We start from the raw sequence: 24,909 nt of genomic DNA, 5'->3' as shown, positions 1-24,909 counted from the left end.
GCAAAAAACTGCAAACTATAAAAGAAAAAGGTTGATAAATTAGACTTCTTTCAAAATTTAAGATATCTGCTCTTTAAAAGACACTCTTATGAACGTGAAGAGATAAGCCACAGACTGAAAGAAAATATTCCCAAACCCATACCTAATAAAGGATAAACCAGAATGATAAAGAATGCTCAAAATTCAATAATTAAAAAACAACCAGTTTTTTTAAAAGCAGGCAAAAGATGATGAACATCATTAATTATTAAGAAAATTCTCATTAAAACCACAATGATATCACCACAGGACTCAAACTGGACCAGCAAAAACAACCCCGTCAACATGCCCTGCCAACGTGGGAGCCACAGGAGCGGTCCTGCACAGCTGCCTGCAGCTTGGAGGGGGCGGCCTTCCTTCAAGCACAATCCAGCAGACTCACTCCCAGGTATGTACCCAGAATGAAGGAAGACACGTCCACACAAAGACCTCCATGGGGTGTTTACAACAGCTTTATTTACAATTGCCAAAAATCAGAAACCACCCAAACGTGTCTGTCATCTGGTGAAAGGATGAGCCAATGGTGCATTCCTCAGGAATAAGAAAGAAAAGCTTTTGACACATTTTTTTTAAATGTAAAATTCTAGAAAATGCAAAGTAATCCACAGCAACAGAAAGCAGGTCGGGCGGCCCAGGGACAGGAGTGGAGGGAGGGGGCCAACAGGTGGCCCAAGCAAACAGGGGTGACTCCTTCTCACACAGGTACAAGGGGACACCCACACATCCACACTGGCCACCATGCCCGCTCCAAACAGATGGTCTCCCTCCTGTACTTCAGTCACACCTTGACTGTCCCAGTAAACACGCGGAAAAAGAGGAAAGTGGATCGCGGTACAGGTGAAACAAACGCAGCTGAGAGTCAGCAAGTGCTAAGGCTGGATGACGGGCACGTGGGCTCGTCATACACACTGTCCATCTCTGGGCATGTCAGAAATCCTCCAAGATGGAAAGTAAGATAAGAGAAGAAACGAAACAGGTAACTGCCATCTTTACCAGTGGGAAAAAGCCATCTGTGGAGACAAGAGGGAAGGAATGAAGTAGCCTGTAGACTTGAGGATGGGGAGCGGGCCCCGCCAGACCTAGAGAGGACCCAGCCACCTGGAGGTTCCAGAGAACCTGGTTCTGGCTGGCCTGGTTCTGGCTGGCCAGCTGCACCCAGTCCTACTGCCCTGCACCACAGGGTCACTCCCTCCCTGCAGGAAGAAGCAGGTAACGAGGTCAACCCACCCCCAGAACTCGCTCGGCCCAAGGGAGGGGGGAGGGAACCCAGGCTGGCCAACTAAGAGCCCCTTGCCTAACCACATGGCCTCACTTCCTAACTGACACGCGTGGGTGCTCAGTCGCTGTCACGTCCGACTCTCTTGCGATCCCATGGACTATAGCCCACCAGGCTCCTCTGTCCATGGGATATTTTTTCAGGCAAGAAACTGGAGTGGGGTGCCATTTCCTTCTCCAGGATATCTTTCTGACCCAGGGATTGAACCCACGTTTCCCTTGTCTCCTGCACTGGCAGGTAAATTCTTTACACTGAGCCACCTGGGAAGCCCCTCCTAACTGGCACCTTCTTTAAAAATAACCTAAACTAAGCTGGTCGTAGCACTACTCCACCAACCAACTGGTTTTGTGGATTACACTATTAAAAAAGTAGATCCCACATTCTCAGCACCACCCCAGACAGGCCCACCTTGTGAGGTGCACACGAGACTTCACTCAGTCTCCCAGACAATCCTGCACAGAGGCCCGGCTCGGCCCCGAGAGTGAAGCAGACGAGTTCAGGAGGCTGAGCTGCTCGGCTGCCAGGGGCAGGACGAGGCCTCCTTCACAGGGCACTGCCAGTCTGGCCACCGCAGGTTTGAGAGGATGAGATGGTTGGGTGGCATCACCAACTCAACAGACATGAGTTTGGGTAGGCTCCAGGAGTCAGTGATAGACAGGGAGGCCTGGCGTGCTGCAGTTCCTGGGGTCGCAAAGAGTAGGACATGACTGAGCGACTGAACTGAACCGAACTGAATGGCACAAGGGAGGTGCCAGAGCCAGGAGAGAGTGGTCACAGAACGCCGAGCCTTGGTCACTCTGGTGGCCATCGCAAACCCTCAGGTCCAGGGTGAGGAGGACGCCCATCAGAAATACCACAAGGGCCTTCCTCCTGGAGCCACCCAGGCCAGCCTACCGGGCGCCTACCCTTCTCTGTACACAAGGGGTGGGCTCACATGGGGAGGAGTGGCTCAAACCCAACCCCTCATAGCAAGAGAGGAAAGCAGGTGATGAGGGGAAGGGGAGGGGGCCTGTGGGAACCTGCCACTGGGGATTCCACCCCTGCCCACAGAAGCTCACAAAGCATCAGGCCCTGTGCTGGGTCACACTCAGGCACCTGACCCCTGACCCCAGTCACAGTTTCCCTGGGTTCTCCATGGTAACGACGCTGAGGCAGACCAGGATGGAGGAACAGGGAGGCTGACATGTGGGGGCTGAAAGCAAGGGCCAGGAGCCTGGGGTGAGAGTCAGAGTGCACGGCTAGGGGCTGGAGGCCCACCTGAGGCCCCACCCCCAGGCCCCACCCCAGCAGGTGCCACACTCACCTGATGGTCTCGATGATTTCATGAGCAGCATCGTGGTGTTTGTCCTGAAAGACAATGGGACAGGGTTTAGAGCCGTCCCTCCAGCCTTGGTGATGGTGGCAACCAGAGGGGGCAGGCGCTCCAGCCCCCAGGCCTTCCCACCTCATTTCCCCGCCTGTGGCACTGGGGTCCCCGCCACAGGGGGCACGCTGGCCTTGGGGGCACAGCAGGCAGCAGAGAAGGGAAGGGCTGGGCCGGAGTCTAACCTCCAACCCTCCTTCCCCAAGGCTCTCCTGGGCACTCCTGCAGCCGGGCAGTCGCAGGCCTGCCTCTGAGTCCCTGACCCTCTGCAGGCCTTGGCTTCCATCTGTAAAATGGGAAACAAGGGTCCTGCCACTGCCCGAAGTGGGTGAGCAGCCATCATCCTGCCCGGCCACAGCAGTGACCTCCCAGCCACTCTTCCCAGCGGGCACATCACAGGTCGCTCTGGCCTCTCCCTGCAGTCTCAGCGACCAGAGAACTGGAGACCTCGCAGAAACCAAGGGAGGACTTCCAGTGGTTAAGACCCCGCGCTTCCAATGCAAGGGACGTGGGTTCAATCCCTGGTCAGGGAACCAAGATCCCACATGCTGTGGAGTGTGGCCAAAAAAATACAAGTGAGGGCGCGTGCACGGACGTCTGTAACTCACGACCACACTTTCACTCCGACCTCAGTGAGGAGGGCCACGAAGAACACGGGCTGAAACCGGAAGCGAGGTATGAGACCCAGAGCCACCAGCCCTGCCTGGGACAGCAACCACCCTTCTCAGCCCAGGCCACCGTTTCCTGGCTTCACGACAGAGGACAGCCACGAGGGCAGGTCGCAGGACAGCGCCCACCCAACTCAGTGCTCTAGAACCACTTTCACGGCCCTAGCCTCATCAGTGTTTAACAGCAGCTCTACTGAGGTATATAACTCACACAGAACAGACCCCGCTTCGAGTGTGCAATGTGGTAGAGTCAGTACACTCAGGGTTGTGCAACCAGCACCTTTGTCTAGTTCCAGAACATTCCACCACCCCATCAGCAGACAGGCCTCTCCCTAGCCCCTGAAAACACTAATCCACTTTCTGTCTCCATGGATTTGCCTGTTCTGGACGTTTGTAAATAGAACTGCAATATGTGACCTTTTGTCCAAAGTCTTAGTTTTTAAGGCAAAGGACAAAATCAACCTTCTATCATGCTGCTAAGTCGCTTCAGTCGTGTCCGACTCTGCAACCCCATAGACAGAAGCCCACCAGGCTCCGCCGTCCCTGGGACTCTCCAGGCAAGAACACTGGAGTGGGTTGCCATTTCCTTCTCCAATGCATGAAAGTGAAAAGGGAAAGTGAAGTCAATCAGTCGTGTCCGACTCTTAGCGACCCCATGGACTGCAGCCTACCAGGCTTCTCCATACATGGGATTTTCCAGGCGAGAGTACTGGAGTGGGGTGCCATCGCCTTCTCCTTCTATCATGAATATCCTCCAACTTACCAAGGATGGAGCAGTAAACATTCACTGAACTCCTATCACTTAGACAAGGCGGGGCGGGACGTGGAGTGCGTGCGGTCCAACACTGGACAGCCCCGCAGACCAGTGGTTCCTGGCATGGGGTGCCCGAGCCCCAGCATCACTGCTGCTGACCCAACACCTTGGGGAAGAACCACAGGTGGGGGTGACAGGCCCCAACACTTCACGGTAAATGTCAAAACAGTGGGGGCTGCTGGTAGCGCCTCAAAAGGTGAAACAGGCTCCACTCGACACAGCAATTCCTCTCTTGGGTGTCTGCCCAAAAGAAGTGAGCACATATAACCACAGGCCCAAACTGGAAATCACCCAAACAACCACCGACAGGTGAGTAAATAAACAAATGTGTCCCTCCATGCACAGGAGCATCACTCGGCCTCGAAAAGGAGAGAAGTCCTGACACTTACTACCACGTGGACGGACCCTGAGAACACGATGCTCAGTGAGAGAAGCAGACACAGAAGGACACACAGGGTATGATTCCACTGATGGGAAATGTCCAGAACAGGCTGATGCACAGACAGAGAGAGTGGGTTCCTGGTTGTCAGGGGCTGGAGCAGGAGGATGGGGGGATGTTGATGGAGATCGGGTTTCTCCCTGGGGCGATGGAAGGTTCTAAAATTGGTAGTAGTGATGACTGCACTCTGTGAACAAACCAGGGAACAGCATGCTCAGGGCAGATGAGTTGCCTGGTGTGGGAATTACACCTCAATAATGCCATTTAACGGGGAATTCCTTGGCAGTATCTACGCTCTCACTGCTGAGGGCCCGGGTTCAATCCCTGGTCGGGGAGCTAAGATCCCCCAAGTCACGTGAGGTGGCAAAAACAAACTAATAACAACAAAATGTCTGGGAGTAGATGTGATATACTGTTAAAAGCACCCCCAACCTCAGCAGGAAAATCCTGAGTTTCTGGGATGCTCACAGCTCAACAACATCCAGGAAGTCAAGTCCCCACAGCCCTGGCAGGCATCCCCGGGCCCCTACAGCACAAACAGCAGAGAAAACGCCACGCTGTCCTGAAGGGTCCATTCAGAGACAAGCTCATACAGACAGTGCACAGGGCTGTGGGGCAGCCACGGAATGAGGGGGGCGGTCTGGGCCTCTCCACCAATGCTGAGACACTCACTCTGAAGGGAGCTCGCCCCGTGAACTGGGAAGTCTCAGGCAGCATGTGAGGGAGCCACAACTCTGGCTCCGTCAGCATTTGGATGAAGCATCTGCAGCAGCCTCCTACAGGCACCTGACCAGATTCCCTGGCCTGCCAGCTTTCAGTTCCTGCCCTCAGACACCATGAGAGGTCACCAATGTATGTTATTCAAGTTGCTAAATTTCAGGCTGATTCGTTACACACCACAGATAACCGATACACAGCCTGCGTTTACGCTGATATGCAGGAAGCACGGCCTGCAAGAACAAGTCTGAGAGCCAGAGGAAGATGCAGTAATAACCAGAAACATTTGATTCCATAAGTCTGACTCCAGTCACCACTGTGAGGTTACAAAACAAGGAGTACCATGAAAGGCCCCATGAATGCCTGTGTGCAAGAGCCCATGCCACATAGCAGGAGCGTGCCCGGCTGTGGACCACGTTCCCTCTCTGGGTCCCCAGGCAGACGGGACATGTCCAGGGCCCCTCCTCCTGCAGGGCCTGCAGGGGGCCCTGGGAAGACATGAGGCCTGGAGCGTGGGCTCATCTGAGATGAGGTGAACTCAAGCTGTCCCAAGCTCTAACACCAGAAAGAGAGGAGGGAACGGTTGACAGCATGCCTCCTCCGACCTCAGGACGCTGCTGCAGGGCCTGTCCAGCTTTCAGCAGCTGCCCTGACCACCTGAACGACTCGGAAGCTCTCACAACCTCTCAGCTCTGGCCGCTTCTCATGCTCCACAGGCCTTCAGATCATAGTAGCGCCAGTGGGGGTCCACATGGAGGGGCTGTCGGGGAGGGACTCTGGGGTGATGGGAGAAGACGATGACCAAAAGCTCAGCACCAGAACTCTCCTCGCCTGAGGCCAAGGCCAAGGCCATGATGGGAAAGGAGGGCAAGGGAGAGGAAGGACAGGAGGCCCTTCCAGGGGCCCAGTCAGAAGAAGGACTCACCCAGGATCCCTGAGCAACCAGTGGCCACATGGCCGCCACCTCGAGGTCTGGAAAGTCCAGGCAAGCCTCATCTTGAGCACTCCAGCTCTGAGCGCTCCAACGGTGTCCCACCCCCAGCAGGGGTCACTGTCAATGCCCCACCAGGGCACCTGGTGCCAGCCACCCTAGGACCAAGGCCTCAAGACCCACGACTTGTCCCTCCACACCAGGAGCATCACTTGGCCCTGCAAAAGGGAGAAGCGCCGACACTGACTACCACGTGGGCAGACCCTGAGAACATGATGCTCAGTGAGAGAAGCAGACGCAGGACACACAGGGTGTAATTCCACTGATGGGAAATGTGCAGAACAGGCTAATCCAGAGACACAGGGAGTGGGTTCCTGGTTGTCAGGGGCTGGGGAGGGGGGATGCAGGTGCTTTGAGGGAATGAAATGTTCTGGAATTAGATATGATGGTTGCACAGCTCTGTGAATACAGTAATACAGTACAGTAAAACCCGCTAAACTGTACACTTGTGGTAGGTGAGCTGTGCGGTGTGAATGTTATCTGGACAAAATAAAAGTAAAAAAGTATTAGTCACTCAGTCGTGTCTAACCTTTTGCAACCCCATGGACTGTAGCCCATCAGGCTCCTCTGTCCATGGGATTCTCCAGGCAAAAATACTGAAGTGGGTTGCCATTTCCTCCTTCAGGAGATCTTCCCAACCATACATAAAGGAGATTTCATTAATGTGCATTAGAGGATACCCCAAGTTAACCTGTAACTGTCTCTTGAGCCTTTAAATTCTATACCAATTCTATACCTCTGGTTGGCCAATTGTTTGTTTCTTTATTTAGGTTTTAAGGTGAATGACCTGGGGCTATTTGTTTCCATCAATCTGACTGTGAATCTAAAGGCACAGTTGAAATGTCTATTTTTCTTGCTATCCTCAGAAGAAATTGCTGCAAATCTACTCTATGATTCTCATTCTATTCAGCCTACAATGCAGATAGCTTATTATCTTTTGCAATCTATGTCTTATAATTAAGCAGTGCCAAAAATTAAATAGAAAGTTCAGTTGCCATATAGGCTATGAAAATGATTTTTAATCTTGATTCTAAATAAATTTACTAAGAAGGGCACTTCAAATTTTGCTCCTTAAGGTATCTTGAAATTATAGGCTCACTCTCCCTAAAATTTCAAAAAGCGTAGAGCTTAGGACACAGCTGTTATTAAAAAAACACAAAAACCACAAGACCCAGCAAGGCCCCTCCTCCCATGTCCTGCCTCTTCACCTGGCTGCACCCAGACCAGGTGTGGGCCCAGCCCCCCTCCTCAGTGGGAGCCTGGCTCAGTCCCAGGACGAGCCCAGAGCAGACACAGGGAAGCCGCTCACAGACCAGGGAAAACATAATCCACTGTGAACAGGTCCAACACCGCCATGCAATGGGGAAATCATTCTGGTGAGTCCCCATCCCAAGCCTCCTGACGCTTGCTGTCCCTGAGGAGCAAAGAAGCAGCAGTTTCAGAGGCAGTATTCCTCTACCAGGGGCCGCCCATCCCCCTGCATGACATTAATGCAGCTTCCGTGCCTTAGCCACAGACCCCATGACTAACTCAGGGGATTCAAACTGAAGTCCATCAGAGACGGTGTCTCCATCCAAGGTCACACACGATGATGCTGAAGCCTCGGACCTCCCCACCCAGCTCACGGGGCCATGCCTCGGCTGGAAGAGGGCCCTGTCCAACACAGGGGTGCCAAGGAACACTGCCCCAGGGCTAATCACCCCCAGGCTAGGCACTGAGACAGTGACCATGGGTGGAGAAAGAGTCAGGGAAGGAAAGAGAAATGCTGGTTGGGAGGGGAGGTCAGGCAGGTGGGCAGCGAGGGAGGCTGCAGAGGACACGGACAGACTCGGGCATGTCCTCTCTGATCATTCTCAGGACCGCCACGGGCACCAGAGACAGGAGACCTGGTGGTGGGAAGGGCAGGACAACTTGAAGAGACAGAGAAGGAGCCAAAGAGGCTCCCAGGCACAGCCCTGAGCAAGAAAACGGAATGGACTGTTATCCCCTGGTGGAGAGACAGGTGCGCAAACTGGGGAGAGCACCAGGACTGAGAAGAGGCAGAGAGAAAAAGGGGCAAGAGGGGTCTCCCGGGAGACGAGCACGGAGCCCAGGACCCAGGCACCAGCAGATATGGCCGGTCACACCCTGCAGGGACCCCAGAACACTGTATCCTGATGAACCAAGGCCAATGAAACAATTACATCGTTGTGCAGCTTCGAAAGATGTCACCATCAGGAGAAACTGAGAGAAGAGAACATGGGGTGCCTCTGTCTCATTTCTTATAACTGTACAAGAATCTACAATTATCTCAAAACAAAAAGTTTAACTAAGAAAAACGGACAGGGCTCCCAGAGGAAGACTGGGGCAGGTGGCCCACAGCTCCACCACCTCCTCCATAGTGAACACCCCAGGTTCCGGCGCCACTGGCTCCACCCATCAGGAACAGAGTATTTGGCCTGCCTACTCCAGGACACCAGGATGTCAGGGACTAGGGTACAGAAGCTGACAGCCACATGAGGGGTACCAGGCTTTTCCAATGATCCCTTCCTCTCTAAAGTGGTCACCTCACCCACAGAGAACCAACAAAGGGTTAACCTGACTTCCACCTGAGCTCAGATTAGTCAGCACTCACTCAAGCACACAGAGGTCAGAGCAGAAAATATTTTCTGAGTCATAGGGAGGGATGGCTCAGCCAGCCGCCCACCTCAGCTACTACTCACAGCTGAGTCTGGGGCATGACGGCTCAGCGTTCATCAGAGACTCGTGCGCTCGCTCGCGGAGGCAGGCAGGGACAGTCACACCGAGGCTGCTCCACACCCACGGCCTCCATGAGTCACCGAGGGGAAGGACTACTGCCCGCCCTCGCAACCTCCGGCCCTGCCACCAGGCACCTGCTCCCTCCTGAGCTGAGACCCAGTTTTCCACCAAGAGAAGGGCCATCCTGCTTTAGCAACACTGCCATAAGCTGTGAGTGGACATCTGGGAACTCTGTGACAGAAGGAACAAAACTCGCCCTGCACCACGCCTTCTTATTTTTCAACTGCACAAAAGCCCGTTTTGGAGGCTGGACATTTCCATGTGTGGAAGATTGTGGCTGTTTGCACTTCCTCCTGTGGGTGCCCCCTCTTCGGAGAAGCCACTCACCCTCCCTCGGGGCAAACCTGGTAGCCCCGCCCTCCAGGACCTCATCCCCAGGGCACTACACCTCCATTGCACCTCTGTGTTTATAGACCACCCACAGACCCTCAACCCTCGTTCATAAGTTTCCTGAGAGCAAGAACACTGTGCACTGTGCTCCACTCCCCCTGGAACACTGGAGATATCCAGGAGGTGCTTGCGGGATGAATGAATGAATCAATGAACAAGCAAGCTCAGTAATTTTAAACATGTGGTCACATGAGTAATCTGACCTTTGGAAAGGCTAAGCTCCTGGAAGTGGCCCATTTTCTTAATGTACTCATCATCGAGTCATCACCAAATATGAACTCTTATAATAAAGTTCTGCCCCCTCACTTCCTGTGAGAAAGCAAAATCCCCCAGTGGGGACACAGGAGGGGAGCAGACGTCACCGCACTGCTTTAGGAAGGTTGCAGCTTGCTGACCATGGCATGGCCCACCCAACTGCCTGGTCTTGGGACTGCCACCCCAGGAATGGCTGCTGACCTCAGATGGAGCACCCAGCCAGGCAGGCAGCACACCCTGAACCCTGCCAAGTGAGGTCCTGCCAGCAAGGGAAAGATGCTCTCTAGTTCAGACCCGCCCACCACTGGAAAGCCAGCTCCCGCTGGGACCTGGACACACACACACGATGTCTTACTGACAAAGGTTACAGACCTCTGTATAGTGTCACCCTGCTTATTTAACTTATATGCAGAGTACATCGTGAGAAACGCTGGGCTGGAGGAAGCACAAGCTGGAATCAAGATTGCCAGGAGAAATATCAATAACCTCAGATATGCAGATGACACCACCCTTATGCCAGAAAGTGAAGAAGAACTAAAGAGCCTCTTGATGAAAGTGAAAGAGAAGAGTGAAAAAGTTGGCTTAAAGCTTTACATTCAGAAAACTAAGATCACAGCATCTGGTCCCATCACTTCATTGGCAAATATATGGGGAAACAGTGGAAACAGTGCCAGACTTTATTTTGGGGGGCTCCAAAATCACTGCAGATGGTGATTACAGCCATGAAATTAAAAGATGCTTACTCTTTGGAAGGAAAGTTATGACCAACCTAGACAGCATATTAAAAAGCAGAGACATTACTTTGCCAACAGAAGTCCATCTAGTCAAGGCTATGGTTTTTCCAGTAGTCATGTATGGATGTGAGAGTTGGACTATAAAGAAAGCTGAGCACCAAAGAATTGATGCTTTTGAACTGTGGTGTTGGAGAAGACTCTTGAAAGTCCCCTGGACTGCAAGGAGATCCAACCAGCCCATCCTAAAGGAAATGAGTCCTGAATATTCATTGGAAGGACTGATGTTGAAGCTGAAACTCCAATACTTTGGCCACCTGATGTGAAGAGCTGCCTCACTGGAAAAGACCCTGAAGCTGGGAAAGATTGAAGGCAGGAGGAGAAGGGGACGACAGAGGATGAGGTGGTTGGACGGCATCACCGACTCGATGGACATGAGTTCGAGTAAACTCCGGGAGTTGGTGATGGACAGGGAGGCCTGGCGTGCTGCAGTTCATGGGGTCGCAAAGAGTCAGACATGACTGAGTGACTGAACTGAACAGACCTCTGGGGCCTTGCTCCACCCGGAAAAAAAGATGGTGACGGCAACAATGGGACCATCTCCAGATGAACCTTCATCTTAGTTTCAGGTGCTTTGGTGCTGGGTCACAGTGGATTTCTAGATTCTCCTGATACTCAAAATACCAATTTTGGAAAAATACCAATTTCCAAGATCAGGAATGTTGTTAAACAGACATTCAGCACAGACCCCAGTCTAACTCCCAGAGTGTTCTCCCAAGTGAGGTGAAAATCCAAGTTCACCTGCCCTGGCCTGTTTAGCAGCTCTATTCCTGATCCTCTCAAAACTGCATAGCAGGGAAAAAGAGTGACTTCTCACACCCTCAACAATGGGCATGAATCTCACATACATTTTGCTGAGCCAAAGTGGCCCAAGTCAAAAAGCTACACACCGTTGACCCCATTTACTTGACTTCCCAGAAAAGCCAAAACCTTAGGGACTGAGATGAGACTGGTGGCTAGGAAGTGAGAGGCAAGTTGATGCCAAAGGGCAGCAGATGGTTTGATGGGATTGTTCTGCTGCCTGACTGCAATGATCTGTCAAATACTCTAGAACTGTGAGCCACAAGTGAACCACATGTCTATTGAGGATAAACAAATTACATTTTGAAAAATGTACTGGCCAACGTACTGGTACAAGACGAGTGCAGTAACGGGGGCAGAGAGGGAGGCAGGTGGATCAACTGCAGTTTTGAAGGTTCTCCCCACTTTCAGTTTCCATCCCCTGGGTCGTCTCCCGGCCCTGCCCACTGCTCAGGCCGCGCGCCAGGGAGACACAGAGCTACCCAACCGGAAAAGCCAGAGCCCGGGTTCAGCCGCGCCTCCGGGCGCAGGAAGCGTAAAAATAGAAAGCGCCGGTGCGCTCGGCGGGCTGGAAAGCCTCCGACCTCGGGGAACCGCGGAGCGCCAGGCCAGGAGCCAACGTCGGCTCCCGGGCGGTCCCAGCGTCCCGACCCCGCCCCTGGCCGCGACAGTTTCCAAAAACTGACACACACGGAGCCCGCGCGAGGGGCGGAGCGCGCGGGCTTCCCCGCCGGGTCCCGTGGAGGCCGGTCCCCCCGCAAGCCGAGCGCGCGAAAGGGCGCCCCAAAGGCGCCCGCCCATCGCGCCCGCTGTGCTTTCCCTCCCGAAGGCGCGCTGCCCAGCCCGAGCACGGTCCCTGGGACACGGACACGCGCACCCACGCCGCCACCGGGGACAGGAGCCGGGGCGCCCACCCCGCGCCCTGAGTGTCTGGAATCACCCGGACGTCTGTGTAAATTTCCGTTCGGCCTGTCATTTTCCAAAGGCCACACAAGATCAGGGAACAGGACGCCTCCTTTCCAAGGGTCCGGCGAGCCCACCCACTTAAATTAGGAACAGGACGCCTCCTCACCAAGGGTCCGGCCAGCCCACCCACTCAAGATCCGGGAACAGGACGCTTCCTTTCCAAAGCTCTAGCCAGTCCTGCCACTCAAAATTAGACAAAATGCCTAATTTACAAAATTAACAACTGGAAAGAAGGAGGAAAGGGTATCCTCAAAAATAAAAAAGCTGAGCACGGTGACAGCGCCAAGAACAAACTACCAGCAAAGAGAAACCCTACACGTCAAATCATAAAGTACGGAAAGGCAAGCCTGCCGGCCGTCCAGGCCCAGAGAACGGGGGTCCCCAGCCCCGCAGGACCAACGGCAGCCCGGCTCGGGCGCCCCTCGGAGGCGCAGGGTCCCCGCGGCCCAGTCTGCGCCCTCGGCCGGACCGGGTTCCCCGCTGCCCACCCTGCGCGCGGGGCTTGGAAACGGCCGCCGGGAATCCGGCGGGGCGGGAATGGGGTGTTCCAAGGAAGGTTGGGGGCTCGAGTCACTCCGTTTCTCGGTGGGCCCACCAAGCGCAGAGGGGGTAGGGGGCGGGGGTCTGAGGAGTGGACTGGGGGAAGAGAGGGGCGGCACTCACGTAGACCGGCAGCGGCCACGGGTAGACGGCGGGCTCGGCCCCCACGGGCGACTTGAGCCTCAGCTCCAGCTTCTCCCCCATGTCGGCGCGCGCGGCCGCCGCACCATGCTAGTCGGGCGGTTGGGGGAGGGGCGGGGCCCCGCCGGCAGGGGCGGGGCGGACGGGCGGAGGAGGGCGGGCGGGAGGCTGAGGGGAGGGGGCCTGGCCTGGGCCTCAGCCGCCGCCACCGCGCTCCCGTCCGGCCCCCGGCTCCCTCTTTGTGGTCACAGGCCCGGGGCCTCCAGCGCCGCCGCCATCTTGGGCCGGCGTGAGACGAGCACAATGAGCCGGGGGCCGGGCTGAACCACTCGCGGCGCGCGCGCGGGGGGGCCTGGCGCGAGGAGGCGGTGCGCTCCCGCTGCCCCGCCCGCTGCGCCTCGCGCGCCCCCCCCTCCGGCCCACCCCGTGGGCTCTCCCGCTCCCACGCACGCACGCACGCACGCACGCACGTCCTCGGCTGCCCTCGGCTGCCCCCACCAGCCTCAAGCAGGAACCCGGGGAGACCCCGCGACGCCTGCGATGGAAGGTTCGAAACCCACTCTTGGCAGACAGGAACACCCTCCCCCCATCCATAATAAAAGTATAATTTCTCATTAAAGGTGACCGGCAGAGTCCCGGCTTCTGGTCACAAGAATGCCATGTATTTAGCCTATTGTTGTTCAGTCGGCAAGTTGTACCCAACTTTTTGTGAGCCCATGGACTACAGCATGCCAGGCTCCTGTATCCTCCAATATCCCCCCAAATTTGCTCAAATTTAAGTCAGTGAATTGAGTCAGTGATGATATCTAACTGTCTCATCCTCTGCCACCCCCTTCTCCTTTTGCCCTCAATCTTTCCCAGCATCAGGGTCTTTTCCAGTGAGTCCGCTTTTCCCGTCAGGTAGCCAAAGTATTAGAGCTTCAGCTTCAGCATCAATCCTTACAATGAATATTCAGGGTTGATTTCCTTTAGGATTGACCGGTTTGATGTCTTTGCAGTCTGGAGGGACTCTCGAGTCTTCAGCACCACAGTTCAAAAACATCAATTCTTTTGTTCTTGGCCTTCTTTATGGTCCAAATCTCACATCCATGCATGACTACTGGAAAAAACATAGCTTGGACTATATGGACCTTTGTTGGCAAAGTGATATCTCTGTTTCTTAATATGCTGTCTAGGTTTGTCATAGTTTCCTTCCAAGGAGCAAGGATCTTTTGATTTCGTGGCTGCGGTCAACCATCCGCAGTGATTTTGTGTGTGTGTGTGGTCAGTCATGTCCAACTCTTTGCGACTCCATGGACAGAGCCCACCAGGCTCCTCTGTCCATGGGATTTCCCAGCAAGAATACTGGAGTGGGTATTTCCATTTCCTCCTCCAGGGGATCTTCTCAATTCAGTGATCAAACATGTATCTCCTGTGTCTCCTGCCCTGGCAGGTGGATTCTTTACCGCTGAGCCACCTGGGAAGCCTACAGTGATTTTGCAGCCCGAGAAAATGAAATCTGTCACTGCTTCCATTTTTCCCTGTTTATTTGCCATTAAGTGTTGGGGCTGGATGCTGTGATCTTAGTTTTCAGAATCTGAGTTTCAAGCCAACTTTTTAATTCTCCTCTTTCACCCTCACTAATAGGCTCTTTAGTTCCTCCTCATTTTCTGCCATTTGAGTGGTATCATCTGCATATTTGAGGTTGTTGATATCGCTCCCAGGAATCTTGATTCCATCTTGTGATTCATCCAGCCCAGCATTTCACATGATGTACTCTGTATAGACCAGAGGAGGGCAAGGCAGCCCACTCCAGTGTTCTTGCCTGGAGAATCCCCATGAACGGAGGAGCCTGGCAGGCTACAGTCCATGGGGCGACAAAGAGTTGAACACAGCTGAAGGTACTTCGCATGCATGCACACTGCATAGAAGTTAAATAAGCAAGGTGACAATATACAGCCTTGTCATACTGTATATATACAGTATATATGTACAGGTGTGTATATATGTTATATACCTGTATATGTATATGTTGTACAGGTATTATATGTATATATGTGTATATACTATGCTTATGGCTCCCACCTGGCAGCCTGCAGTCCATGGGGTCACACAGAGTCGGACACGATTGAGCAACCATGCATACATACTGGTGGCTCAGTGGTAAAAAAAAAATCTGCCAGCCATCAGGAGGCAAGGGATCAATCCCTGGGTGGGAAGGATTCCCTGGAGAAAGAAATTTCCCAGTATTCTTTCCTGGGAAATCCCATGGATGGAGGAGCCTGGCAGGCTACAGTCCTTGGGGTTGCAAAAGAGTTGGACACGACTTAGCAACTAAACAACATGCGTGCATATACATATATATATATATAGTATATAAATACACACCTATATATCTTTGTATGTGTGGATGCATACACATGGAGAGGAGAAGGGGGTAACAGAAGATGAGATGGTTGGATGGCATCACTGACTCAACGGACTTGAGTTTGAGCAAACTCAGGGAGATAGTGAAGGACAGGGAATCCTGGCATGCTGCAGTTCATAGAGTTACAAAGAGTCAGATGTGACTTAGTGACTGAACAACAACAAATTATATATATTACATGTATATATGTAATAGTGTTTATACATAAACACTATGTATAGTGTTTATGTATAAACACTATGTATAGTGTTTATGTATAAACACTATGTATAGTGTTTATGTATAAACACTATGTATAGTGTTTATGTATAAACACTATGTATAGTGTTTATGTATAAACACTATGTATAGTGTTTATATACTGCATATATACAAATTATATATCTGTGTATGTGCATTACATTGTATATGTTATAGATGTATATATGTGTATACATACTGCATATGTGTACACACCTGTATATTGTTGTATGCATGTATATATGTATGTGGGGGCTTCCCTGGTGGCTCAGATGGTAAAGAATCTAACTCCAGTGCAGGAGACCTGAGTTCAATCCCTGGCTCGGGAAGATCCCCTGGAGAAGGGAATGGTTACCCATTCCAGTATTCTTGCCTGGAGAATCCCATAGACAGAGGAGCCTGGCAGGCTACAGTCCATGGAGTCGCAAAGAGATGGACACAACTGAGCAACTTAACACAATATACCTATGTATGTGCGTGTGTATACACACCCAATGGATTCTGTTTGTCTGGAGAACCCTCACTGACACAGACCCTAATGACAATTGAGCACCTGCTCTGTGCCAGCCAGGAAGCCGAATGCTTGTCCTTTCAGTGTGTGCCTTTAGTGTTACAAGCCCCCAGGAGGGTGTGTGATGACCCTCCCCCCAGGGCACTGGCAGGGGGGCTGGCTGGAGCCCACATGGAGTTCTGACTGTCCTACCAGCAGTATAGCCCCACAGTCCCACACCCCCAGGTGCTGCTCACAAGGACGTGGAGGGAGAGACAGGATCTGCAGGAAGGTCTAGGGAAGCTTCTGAAGGTCCCAATGGAGCCCCAGATGGAAGCTGGATCCCCAAGGGTGTTCTTGGTCAGGACTCTGGGTGGGGGTTACACAGAGTCACTCACTTGAAAAAGTATCCATTCTGCCCTTGTCTGTATGTTTATCCTCCAAAATCTTTTAAAAATGGATGCCCTGGTTGCTGGGAAAACACCTGCCAAAGTTGTGTGTCTGTGTTGTAAGGGGACCCAGCAGGAGGACTCAGAAACGGATGAGCCCCCCCACTCACAGGGCTTGAGCTAAGGATGGCCAGCAAGGTCCTGGAGAGAAGAGTCCCTGCTCTGGGCACCCTCTTCCCAGCCCAGGATGCCCAGAGCCACCACCTTACCCATACCACAGAGGAGAGCCAGTCACCGTGGATCCTAGGCTCCCTGCACTAGGAGCTATTTTAAGCTTGCATCCCACAGGACATAGCTAGAGAGAGCTGTTGTCTGCAGAAAATCTCTCGTCTGTCTCTCCCCGCTCCCTTGCCTCTCAGCTTCTTCCCCTTCCTCCTCAGCTGTCACCAACCCCATTTCTGCAGAGACCCCCAGGGTCCTCTGAGACCCTGATTCAGGCACCAGCCACAGGATAGCCCACAGACAGCTGAAAACCCTAGCCCCTCCCTGTGCCCACCCCCACCATCTGACAGATGTCAAAGCAAGCCCTAATCAGGTATGACCTTGGGCGCAGGGATATTGGCACATGCCACTTTCTTCCTTAGACTCCTCCCTCCCTCCTGTGTTACTGTCACTTCCTCCAGAGCCTTCTCAGACTCTCCTACATGAGGCTGGGCTCAGGATGTGCCCTCACCTACCCTTTGTTGCTGTTCAGTCTTTTAAGTCATATCTGATTCTTTGTGACCCCATAGACTGCAGCTTGCCAAGCTTCCCTGTCCTTCACTATCTCCCTGAATTTGCTCAAACTCATGTCCATTGAGTCAGTGATGCCATCCACTTATCTCATCCTGTGTCACCCCCTTCTCCTCTTACCATCAACTTTTCCCAGCATCAGGGATTTTTCCAAAGAATCAGCTCTTTGCATCAGGTGGCCAAAGTATTAGAGCTTCAGCTTCAACATCAGTCCTTCCAAATATTGCAGTTGGAATTGTTATCATGGTTTGGTTGGATGGCCAATCCCACACCCCCAGTTTGCCCCGGACCACCCAAGTTTTAGTGCTGGAATTCTGGAAAGACCCTCAGTCCCAGGGAACCCTGGAGAGGGCTAATCAGCCTATTGAGGACAGACCTCTTTCTTGATCTCCCAACCTCCGAGAGCCAGAAAGGGAACCCTCCTCTTCCTTCCTATATGGTAATCTTCATTTATTTATCCATTCATCCTTGTCTTCAACCCCTTTATTCAGCAAGTATTTACCAAGTACCTAATGAAATGGGAATCCAAGTTCTTGTTCATGGAGGTGAAGAATGAGTTTCACAGACATGGAAACACTCAAGGTAGCAAATGAATAGGATTCATTACAGAGAAAGTACAAAGACCTCAGCATAAACACTGAGAGGTGGTAAAGAGTCCCCCAGAAGAGGAAGATTATAGCAGTTTTATATGTTTACCAGTATTAATCTGTACATTTTTAATTGGCTCCTGTCCTTAAAATACATCACTTCTAACCGATCAGTTTAAAGGTCACATTGTTTAATTTAACATCTTTATGGTTCCTCTTGATCCTGGGATTAAGTTGCCACCCTTTTTCATGCCCCCTGGCCATTTTACAATGGACCAGTGTATGGGATTAAGATTAATGATCACCAGTTGTTTTTCCCTCAGGCATAGGGGACAGACATTAATTACCGCCCTTTCCTGGATCTGAGTGCTGATAGTTTATCAGACCAAGGACACATTTCAGGAATTTGGGACAAAGGATATATCTTTAGGCTAATGGAGTGAGGTGTTTACTGAAAACAATACCTAGGTCTCAGAGTCCTACACTGTCTAGCAATTTCAATTTAACAGGACCCCCATTCTCAAAAACTCATGTTCTAGGTGCTTCTCTGCTGGCGCAGTGGATAGGAATCTTCCTGCCAAAGCAGGTAACGTGGATTCAATCCCTGGACAGGAAGATCCCACACACCATGGAGCAACTAAGCCCATACGCCACAAATACTGAAGCCCGTACTTCCCAGAGCCCGTGCTTGGCAACAAGAGAAGCCACTGCAATGAGAAGTCCTCACACCACAATGAAGAGGAGCCCCAGCTCGCCACAACCTGAGACTGCCTGTGTGCAGCAACAAAGATCCAGTGCAGCCAATACAAAAATAAGTGAAAAAAAATTTTAATTAGTTTAAAAAAGCTCACATTTTGAAGGGGGGGGCAGTAGGGCACAACCTTTCCCAAGGACACAATATAAACTGATTAGAATCAAATGGGTCCAAGATGGCAGATAAGTCAACTTGGATTAGACCTTGATCCTCATTACACATTGTAACACCTCAGCAAGCTAAATGACACACCCAGAGGTGCCATGAGTTTGATGGTCAACCATCAAGGACCAAAAAGTGGGCTGTGGCCCAATTCCTAGAAATCTTTACCTCTTCCCTCAAACTATTGGAATAGTCCTCCCACTCATTAACCTGTGAAATCACCCATCCCATAAAAGCTAACCACAGTGCCTTGTGAGGCTGCAATTGCCCTCTGGAACAGCCCACACTCTGTCTGTGGAATGTGTTTCTCTTTGAATAAATCCACTTCTTACCTATCACTTTGTCTCTCACTGAATTCTTTCTGTGATGAGGCATAAAGAACCTGAGCTTCATTAGGTCCTCAAACCATGTGTGTGATCTCGGTTGGAAGACTGTGGGTTTTGGCTGGGTTTGAGTCCCAGCCAGGTGAGTTTGAGTTCCATATTGGGCTTTGGCTGGGTTCAAGCCCTGGCACATGTGTTCCAACCCTGTTACATGGATTCAAGTCCCAATCTCAGGTAGACAGTTTCAGTTCTAGAGAGGGAAGCAAACAGTAAACTGAGAAGGTGTGATTTTTTATATGGGACTGATGTCTCAGAGACCACTGAAGGGCAGGGGTAGGTGGGAAGGGAAGAGAAGGGGCAGTTCTAAATGCAGGCACTGATGGGACAGGGCAGGCTTTGCCCCCAACCAGGCTGGCAGCTTCAACACACTTGTTCTCACCCAGGGCCATCCTGTCCCCACCCCACCCAGTTCTTTGATGATGTATGGGAAAAATCTGTGGTTGTCACAAATGGTGGGGGAAGGGGCTCCTGGAATCAAATAGGTGGGGGCCAGGGATGCGGTTCAACCCCCCACAGTGCCCAGGACTCCCTCCACAGAGGGTGATCTGCCCTGAATGTTGAAGTATCATGGGGGAGACCCTGCACTAATATTATTCTGACCTGCTGGTGCCCCCAGATTTCCTGCTCAGACAGGGACTCTATCCACGTCACCTCTGTGTCCTGAGGTGACCTAGAGTAGGGCAGGCAGGAGATCCAAGATGAGCATTGGGGATGAAACCACAAATCTGTGTGCCTCCTCTCCACACTACACCCCAGGGGCGATGGCATCAATCACTTCCTTGCAGTTAGCTTTTCCCTGAGTCACTCTCTCTTGTCAAGTTCTCTTTTGCAGGTTGGATATCCTGGAGGTGATATTGAGAGCAAGGACTGGAGTGCAGCTTGCTGATGTAAGAGGTACAGAGAACAGAGAGGGCTATCGTATGATCCAGCAACCCCATTCCTGGGCATATATGAAGACAAAACTTTAATTCAAAAAGAATAATAATATTCATAGTAACACTATTCACAATAGGCAAGACATGGAAACAACCTAAATGTCCATTGACAGGTATGGATAAAGAACATGTGGTACAGCTATACAAGGGAATATTACTCAGCCAACAAAAAGGATGAAATAATACCATTTGCAGCAACATGGATGGAACCAAATATGGTCATACTAAAATCAAAGTAAGTTAGAAAGAGAAAGACAGATAAAATATTATACCACTTACATAGGGAATCTAAAATATGACACAAATGAACTTATCTACAAAACAGAAACAGACTCACAGATGTAGAGAACAGACTTGTGGTTGCCCGGGGGGAGAGGGTTGGGGAAGGGAAGGATTGGGAGTTTGGGATTAGCAGATGCAGCTATTATATTGGTGCTAGTGGTAAAGAATCCATCTGCCAAAGCAGGAGACATACGTTTGATCCCTGCATCGGGAAGATACTCGAGAAGGAAATGGCAATCCACTCTAGTATTCTTGCCTGGAAAATTCCATGGGCAGAGGACCCTAGCAGGCTACATCCACGTGCGTGTGTGCTAAGTCACTTCGATCGTGTCCACCTCTTCATGACACTATGAACCAAAAATAGCCAGGCTCCTCTGTCCATGGGATTCTCCAAGCAAGAATACTGACTGGAGTGGGTTGCCATGCCCTTCACCAGGGGATCTTCCCGATCCAGAGATCAAACCCATGTCTCTTTTGTCTCCTGCATTGATAAGCAGCTTCTTACCACTAATGCCACCTGGGAGGCCTTACAGTCCCTGGGGTTACAATAGAATCGGATATGACTGAGCACACATAGATGAATCTTCCTAGAATATATAAGGTGGATAAACAACAAAGTCCTACTGTATAGCACAGGGAACTATATTCAATATCCTGTGACAAACCATAATGGAAAAGAAAAAAAATAGCTTTATTGATAGATTCAGTTTCTAAGTGACTGGGCCCTTCCTCCCCCACAGTTCTCATTGCTGCCCAAGGCTGCAGACTTTCTTGCCACAACCGTGGTCTTCAGGTCCAGGGCAAGCCACCTGCAGACCACCCATACCTTCCCAGGGCTGGCAGCTCTCATTAGCTACTGATGGCAAGACACACGCAGAAAGCAAAAACGTGACCATGAAAATACACTCAGGCATGTTCAAATTGAGGAAATAACATTCTTATCTCTGTTTAGTACTCACTTGATTTTAGAATAGCTTAGATTGACAAAAACGTTGAAAAGATCTGTACAGAAGGTACAGAGTGCCCCTGGACCCCTATTTCCAGCACATTACATTAGTATGATATGTTTGTCCCAACTAAAGAATCAAGATAGATACATTATTATTAACTACAGTCCAGACTTTGCTAGAATTTCCCTAGTTTTCCCTGTAAGTCCTTTTTCTCTCCCAGTTTCCTCTGGGATGTGACAGTCTCTCAGACTTTCCTGAGTTTTGATACCTTGAAAGCTTTGAGGAAGACTGATCAGGTATTCTGTCCCTTGGTTGGTTTGTTTAAAAATAAATTTATTAAACTGGTCACTTCATAATCTGTGTCCTTTTTGTGTGTATTTGTTGTTGTTTTAGTCACTAAGTCATGTCCAGTTTTTTTGTAACCCCGTGGACTATAGCCCTCCAGGCTCCTCTGTCGAGAGGATTTACCAGGCAGGAATACTGGAGTGGTTTGCCATTCCCTTCTTCGGGGATCTTCCCAACCCAGGAATTGAACCCTTGTCTCCTGCATGCCAGGCAGATTCTTTACCACTGAGCCACCAGCCACCACCATATTTATGTATGCTGCTGCTGCTACTGCTAAGTCACTTCAGTCGTGTCTGACTCTGTGCGACCCCCTAGGCGGCAGCCCACCAGGCTCCCCCGTCCCTGGGATTCTCCAGGCAAGAACACTGGAGTGGGTTGCTGTTTCCTTCTCCAATGCGTGAAAGTGAAGTTGCTCAGTCATGTCCGACTCTCAGCGACCCCATGGACTGTAGCCTACCAGGCTCCTCCGCCCATGGGATTTTCCAGGCAAGAGTACTGGAGTGGGTTGCCAGTGCCTTCTCCATATATATGTATATTTTATCACAATTAGAAGAAAAGCAGAGATACCAAATACAATCATAATACCAGCTTTGCAGTCAATCTATTAATAGAACCCTGCAAGCGTGCTCTTGCTGCATTCCTGATGCCTCATTTGCTTGGTCTTAGGGTCAGCAAACTCATTCTTGGCAAGACTGGGAGCACAGACACATCTGTCTCGGCAGGGGAGGATGATGACAAGTTTGTGTGCCAAGTCGAAGGTCATCCAGTAGATGTAACTTTAGACAGATGTCCTCGTGGAGATGAATGGACACAACACAATAGAAGAGAAAGTCCAGATGCTGAGGAGTATGTAGAAAAAGATCATATTTGTACACACATACACATGTATATATACAATATACTTGCGTATAACGGGCTATTTCTGACTTACAGGAAACACACCACACACTGTCCCTGGAAGGTAAGAGTAGATTACTGTCCCCAAATATTTGAGTCTATCCCAACCTTGGACTGCAAGGAGATCCAACCAGTCCATCCTAGGGGAGATCAGTCCTGGGTGTTCATTGGAAGGACTGATGTTGAAGCTGAAACTCCAATACTTTGGCCACCTCATGCGAGGAGCTGCCTCATTGGAAAAGACCCTGTTGCTGGGAAGGCTTGGGAGCAGGAGGAGAAGGGGACGACAGAGGATGAGATGGTTGGATGGCATCACTGACTCGATGGTCATGGATGCATATACATGTTTCCATTCTCCTTGCAAACTCCTCTCCCATCAAGGCTGCCACATAACACTGAGCAGAGTTCCCTGTGCTGTACAGTAGGACCTTGTTGGTTATCCATTCTAAATATAGCAGTGTGTACCTGTCTATCCCAAGCTCTCTAATTATTTCTTTCCCCCATTTTTCACCCCTGCTACCATAAGTTCATCATAAGTTCATTCTGTAAGTCCATGAGTCTGTTTCTCTTATATATGCTTTTTCATATTCTTTTCCATTATGTTTTATCACAGGATATTGAATATGGTTCACTGTGCTATACACTAGGACCTTGTTGTTTACCTGGTTCCTTTTTATCCTAACATATTCACATGTGCTGGGGACTAAGATGTGGGCATCTTTGAGGGGGAGGACCTTTTATCTGCACACATACTTTATGCATGTGTGTATGCTCAGTCGTGTCCGACTCTTTGCAACCCCATGGACTATAGCCCCCCAGGCTCCTTTATCCATGGGGTTTTCTAGGCAAGAATACTGGAGTGGGTTGCCATTTCCTACTCCATCATACTTTATAAACACCTCATTTTGCAGATGAGAAAACAAAAACAGAAGCTTGATGGTTCTGTTAGGGGAAACACACTTGACTGAAACTGCCCACCCTGGCCAGGCACCATAGTAACCATTTGCATGAGTTATTTTATGACAGGAGGTCCTGGTAAGGAATACAGAACTAATAAGACACCAAAACCCAGAAGAGTTTGGGAAAGGTCAAAAGGAGATGCCACGGGTCTGACCATCTCCCAGAAATCTTCTCGCTGGCATCCATCATGGCTGAGCAATGCGTGTGCCACCAGGAAGCACCCTGAGTCAGAATGATTGGCCAAAGACAACCCAGAAACTAATCCTATCACCATAAAACCCGAGACTGCAAGTCACGTGACAGAGCAATTCCCCTGGGTTCCCTTACCCTGCTGCTTTCCACCTGGGCACCCCTTCCCAATAAAGTCTCTTGCTTTGTCAGCACGTGTGACTCCTTGGACAATTCATTCCCACATGTTAGACAAGAGCCCACTCTCGGCCCTGGAAGGGGTTCTCCTTCCTGTAATAGATCCAGCGGCTTGCTTGAGTTACAAGGAACAGGTCAGTGGTTGGCCTGGTCTGTCTAACTCCAGGCCAATCACCAGAGCTGTGATGAGCAGGGTCCCAAGTGCCTATGGGCAGGAGGAAGGCAATGGAGGGCTGAATGCAGAGTTTAGAAAAGCAGAAACCCCATCTCTCACGAAGTAAAGTAGATGGAGCCCTTTCAGGGCACTCTACACCCACCATAAAGTCCCTGGGGTCTGAGGTTGCACCTCCTCTGCCCCTAGTCTACAATGCTACGTTCTCCCATCTCAGCAGAATCTGGATTCTGGGCTCCCTCTGGGCAGCTCAGCACTCTCCACGGTACTGAAACATCCCCCCCTTCCCCCCCCACCCCAGCTTGTCTCTCTTGGCCAGGGGTTTGGGTTTCTGAGGTTCTGGCTGCTAGTATGTCTTGCTAACTACACCCAGGTCTCCCTATTTCCAAGATATTACTTGGTCTCAAGCTGGGGGTCATCCTCGAGTTCTAGGGCAGCCCAAGAGCTTGGATCGTTTCTGGAACTTCTCAATATTTTCACACCTAGAGACTCCTGACGGATGTGCAATAGGGGAGGTCTGTGATTAAAGGAAACACTCCCTTTTACTAACACATCTCTTAGGAATAATCTTCCCTGGTGGCTCAGATGGTAAAGACTTTGCCTGCAATGCAGGAGACCTGGGTTTGATCCCTGGGTGGGTAAGATCCCATGGAGAAAGGAATGGCTACCTACTCCAGTATTCTTGCCTGGAGAATTCCACGGACAGTGGAGCCTGATGGGTTACAGTCCGTGGGGTCACAAAGAGTTGGACATGACTGAAAAATTAACACAAAGTTTTCAAGTGTCCAGGTATGGGACTTCCCTTGTG

At 51.0% G+C, this 24,909-nt stretch overlaps 1 protein-coding gene across 36 annotated transcripts in view; it reads right to left on the bottom strand.

The window, feature by feature from the left end:
- DOT1L (DOT1 like histone lysine methyltransferase) overlaps window positions 1-13,172 on the bottom strand; it is a 49,648-nt gene extending 36,476 nt beyond the window's left edge. For 12 of the 36 annotated variants that reach the window (XR_014056619.1, XM_081499979.1, XM_081499983.1 and 9 more), the window contains exons 1-2: window positions 12,973-13,172; window positions 2,619-2,662 (exon numbers count right to left, since the gene is read on the bottom strand). Coding sequence is in view for 6 of the 36 variants with exons in the window: in XM_081499964.1 (XP_081356090.1) it covers window positions 2,619-2,662; window positions 12,973-13,053 (125 nt within the window). In the remaining 30 variants the exon portion in view is untranslated. Of the gene's footprint in view, window positions 1-1,723; window positions 1,997-2,618; window positions 2,663-2,863; window positions 2,965-11,671; window positions 12,092-12,415; window positions 12,824-12,972 lie in introns of those variants that run through there. The other 24 variants (XM_081499982.1, XM_081499970.1, XM_081499994.1 and 21 more) reach the window with 10 other exon arrangements.
- Window positions 13,173-24,909: the final 11,737 nt, after the last annotated feature.

Source organism: Giraffa tippelskirchi, chromosome 6 (assembly GCF_054371585.1).
Source record: "Giraffa tippelskirchi isolate mGirTip1 chromosome 6, T2T-mGirTip1v1.2.pri, whole genome shotgun sequence".
In the NCBI taxonomy this organism is placed as follows: Eukaryota; Metazoa; Chordata; class Mammalia; order Artiodactyla; family Giraffidae; genus Giraffa; species Giraffa tippelskirchi.
The sequence above is the reverse complement of the archived record's forward strand: the minus strand, read 5'-3'. Positions and strand labels throughout refer to the sequence as shown.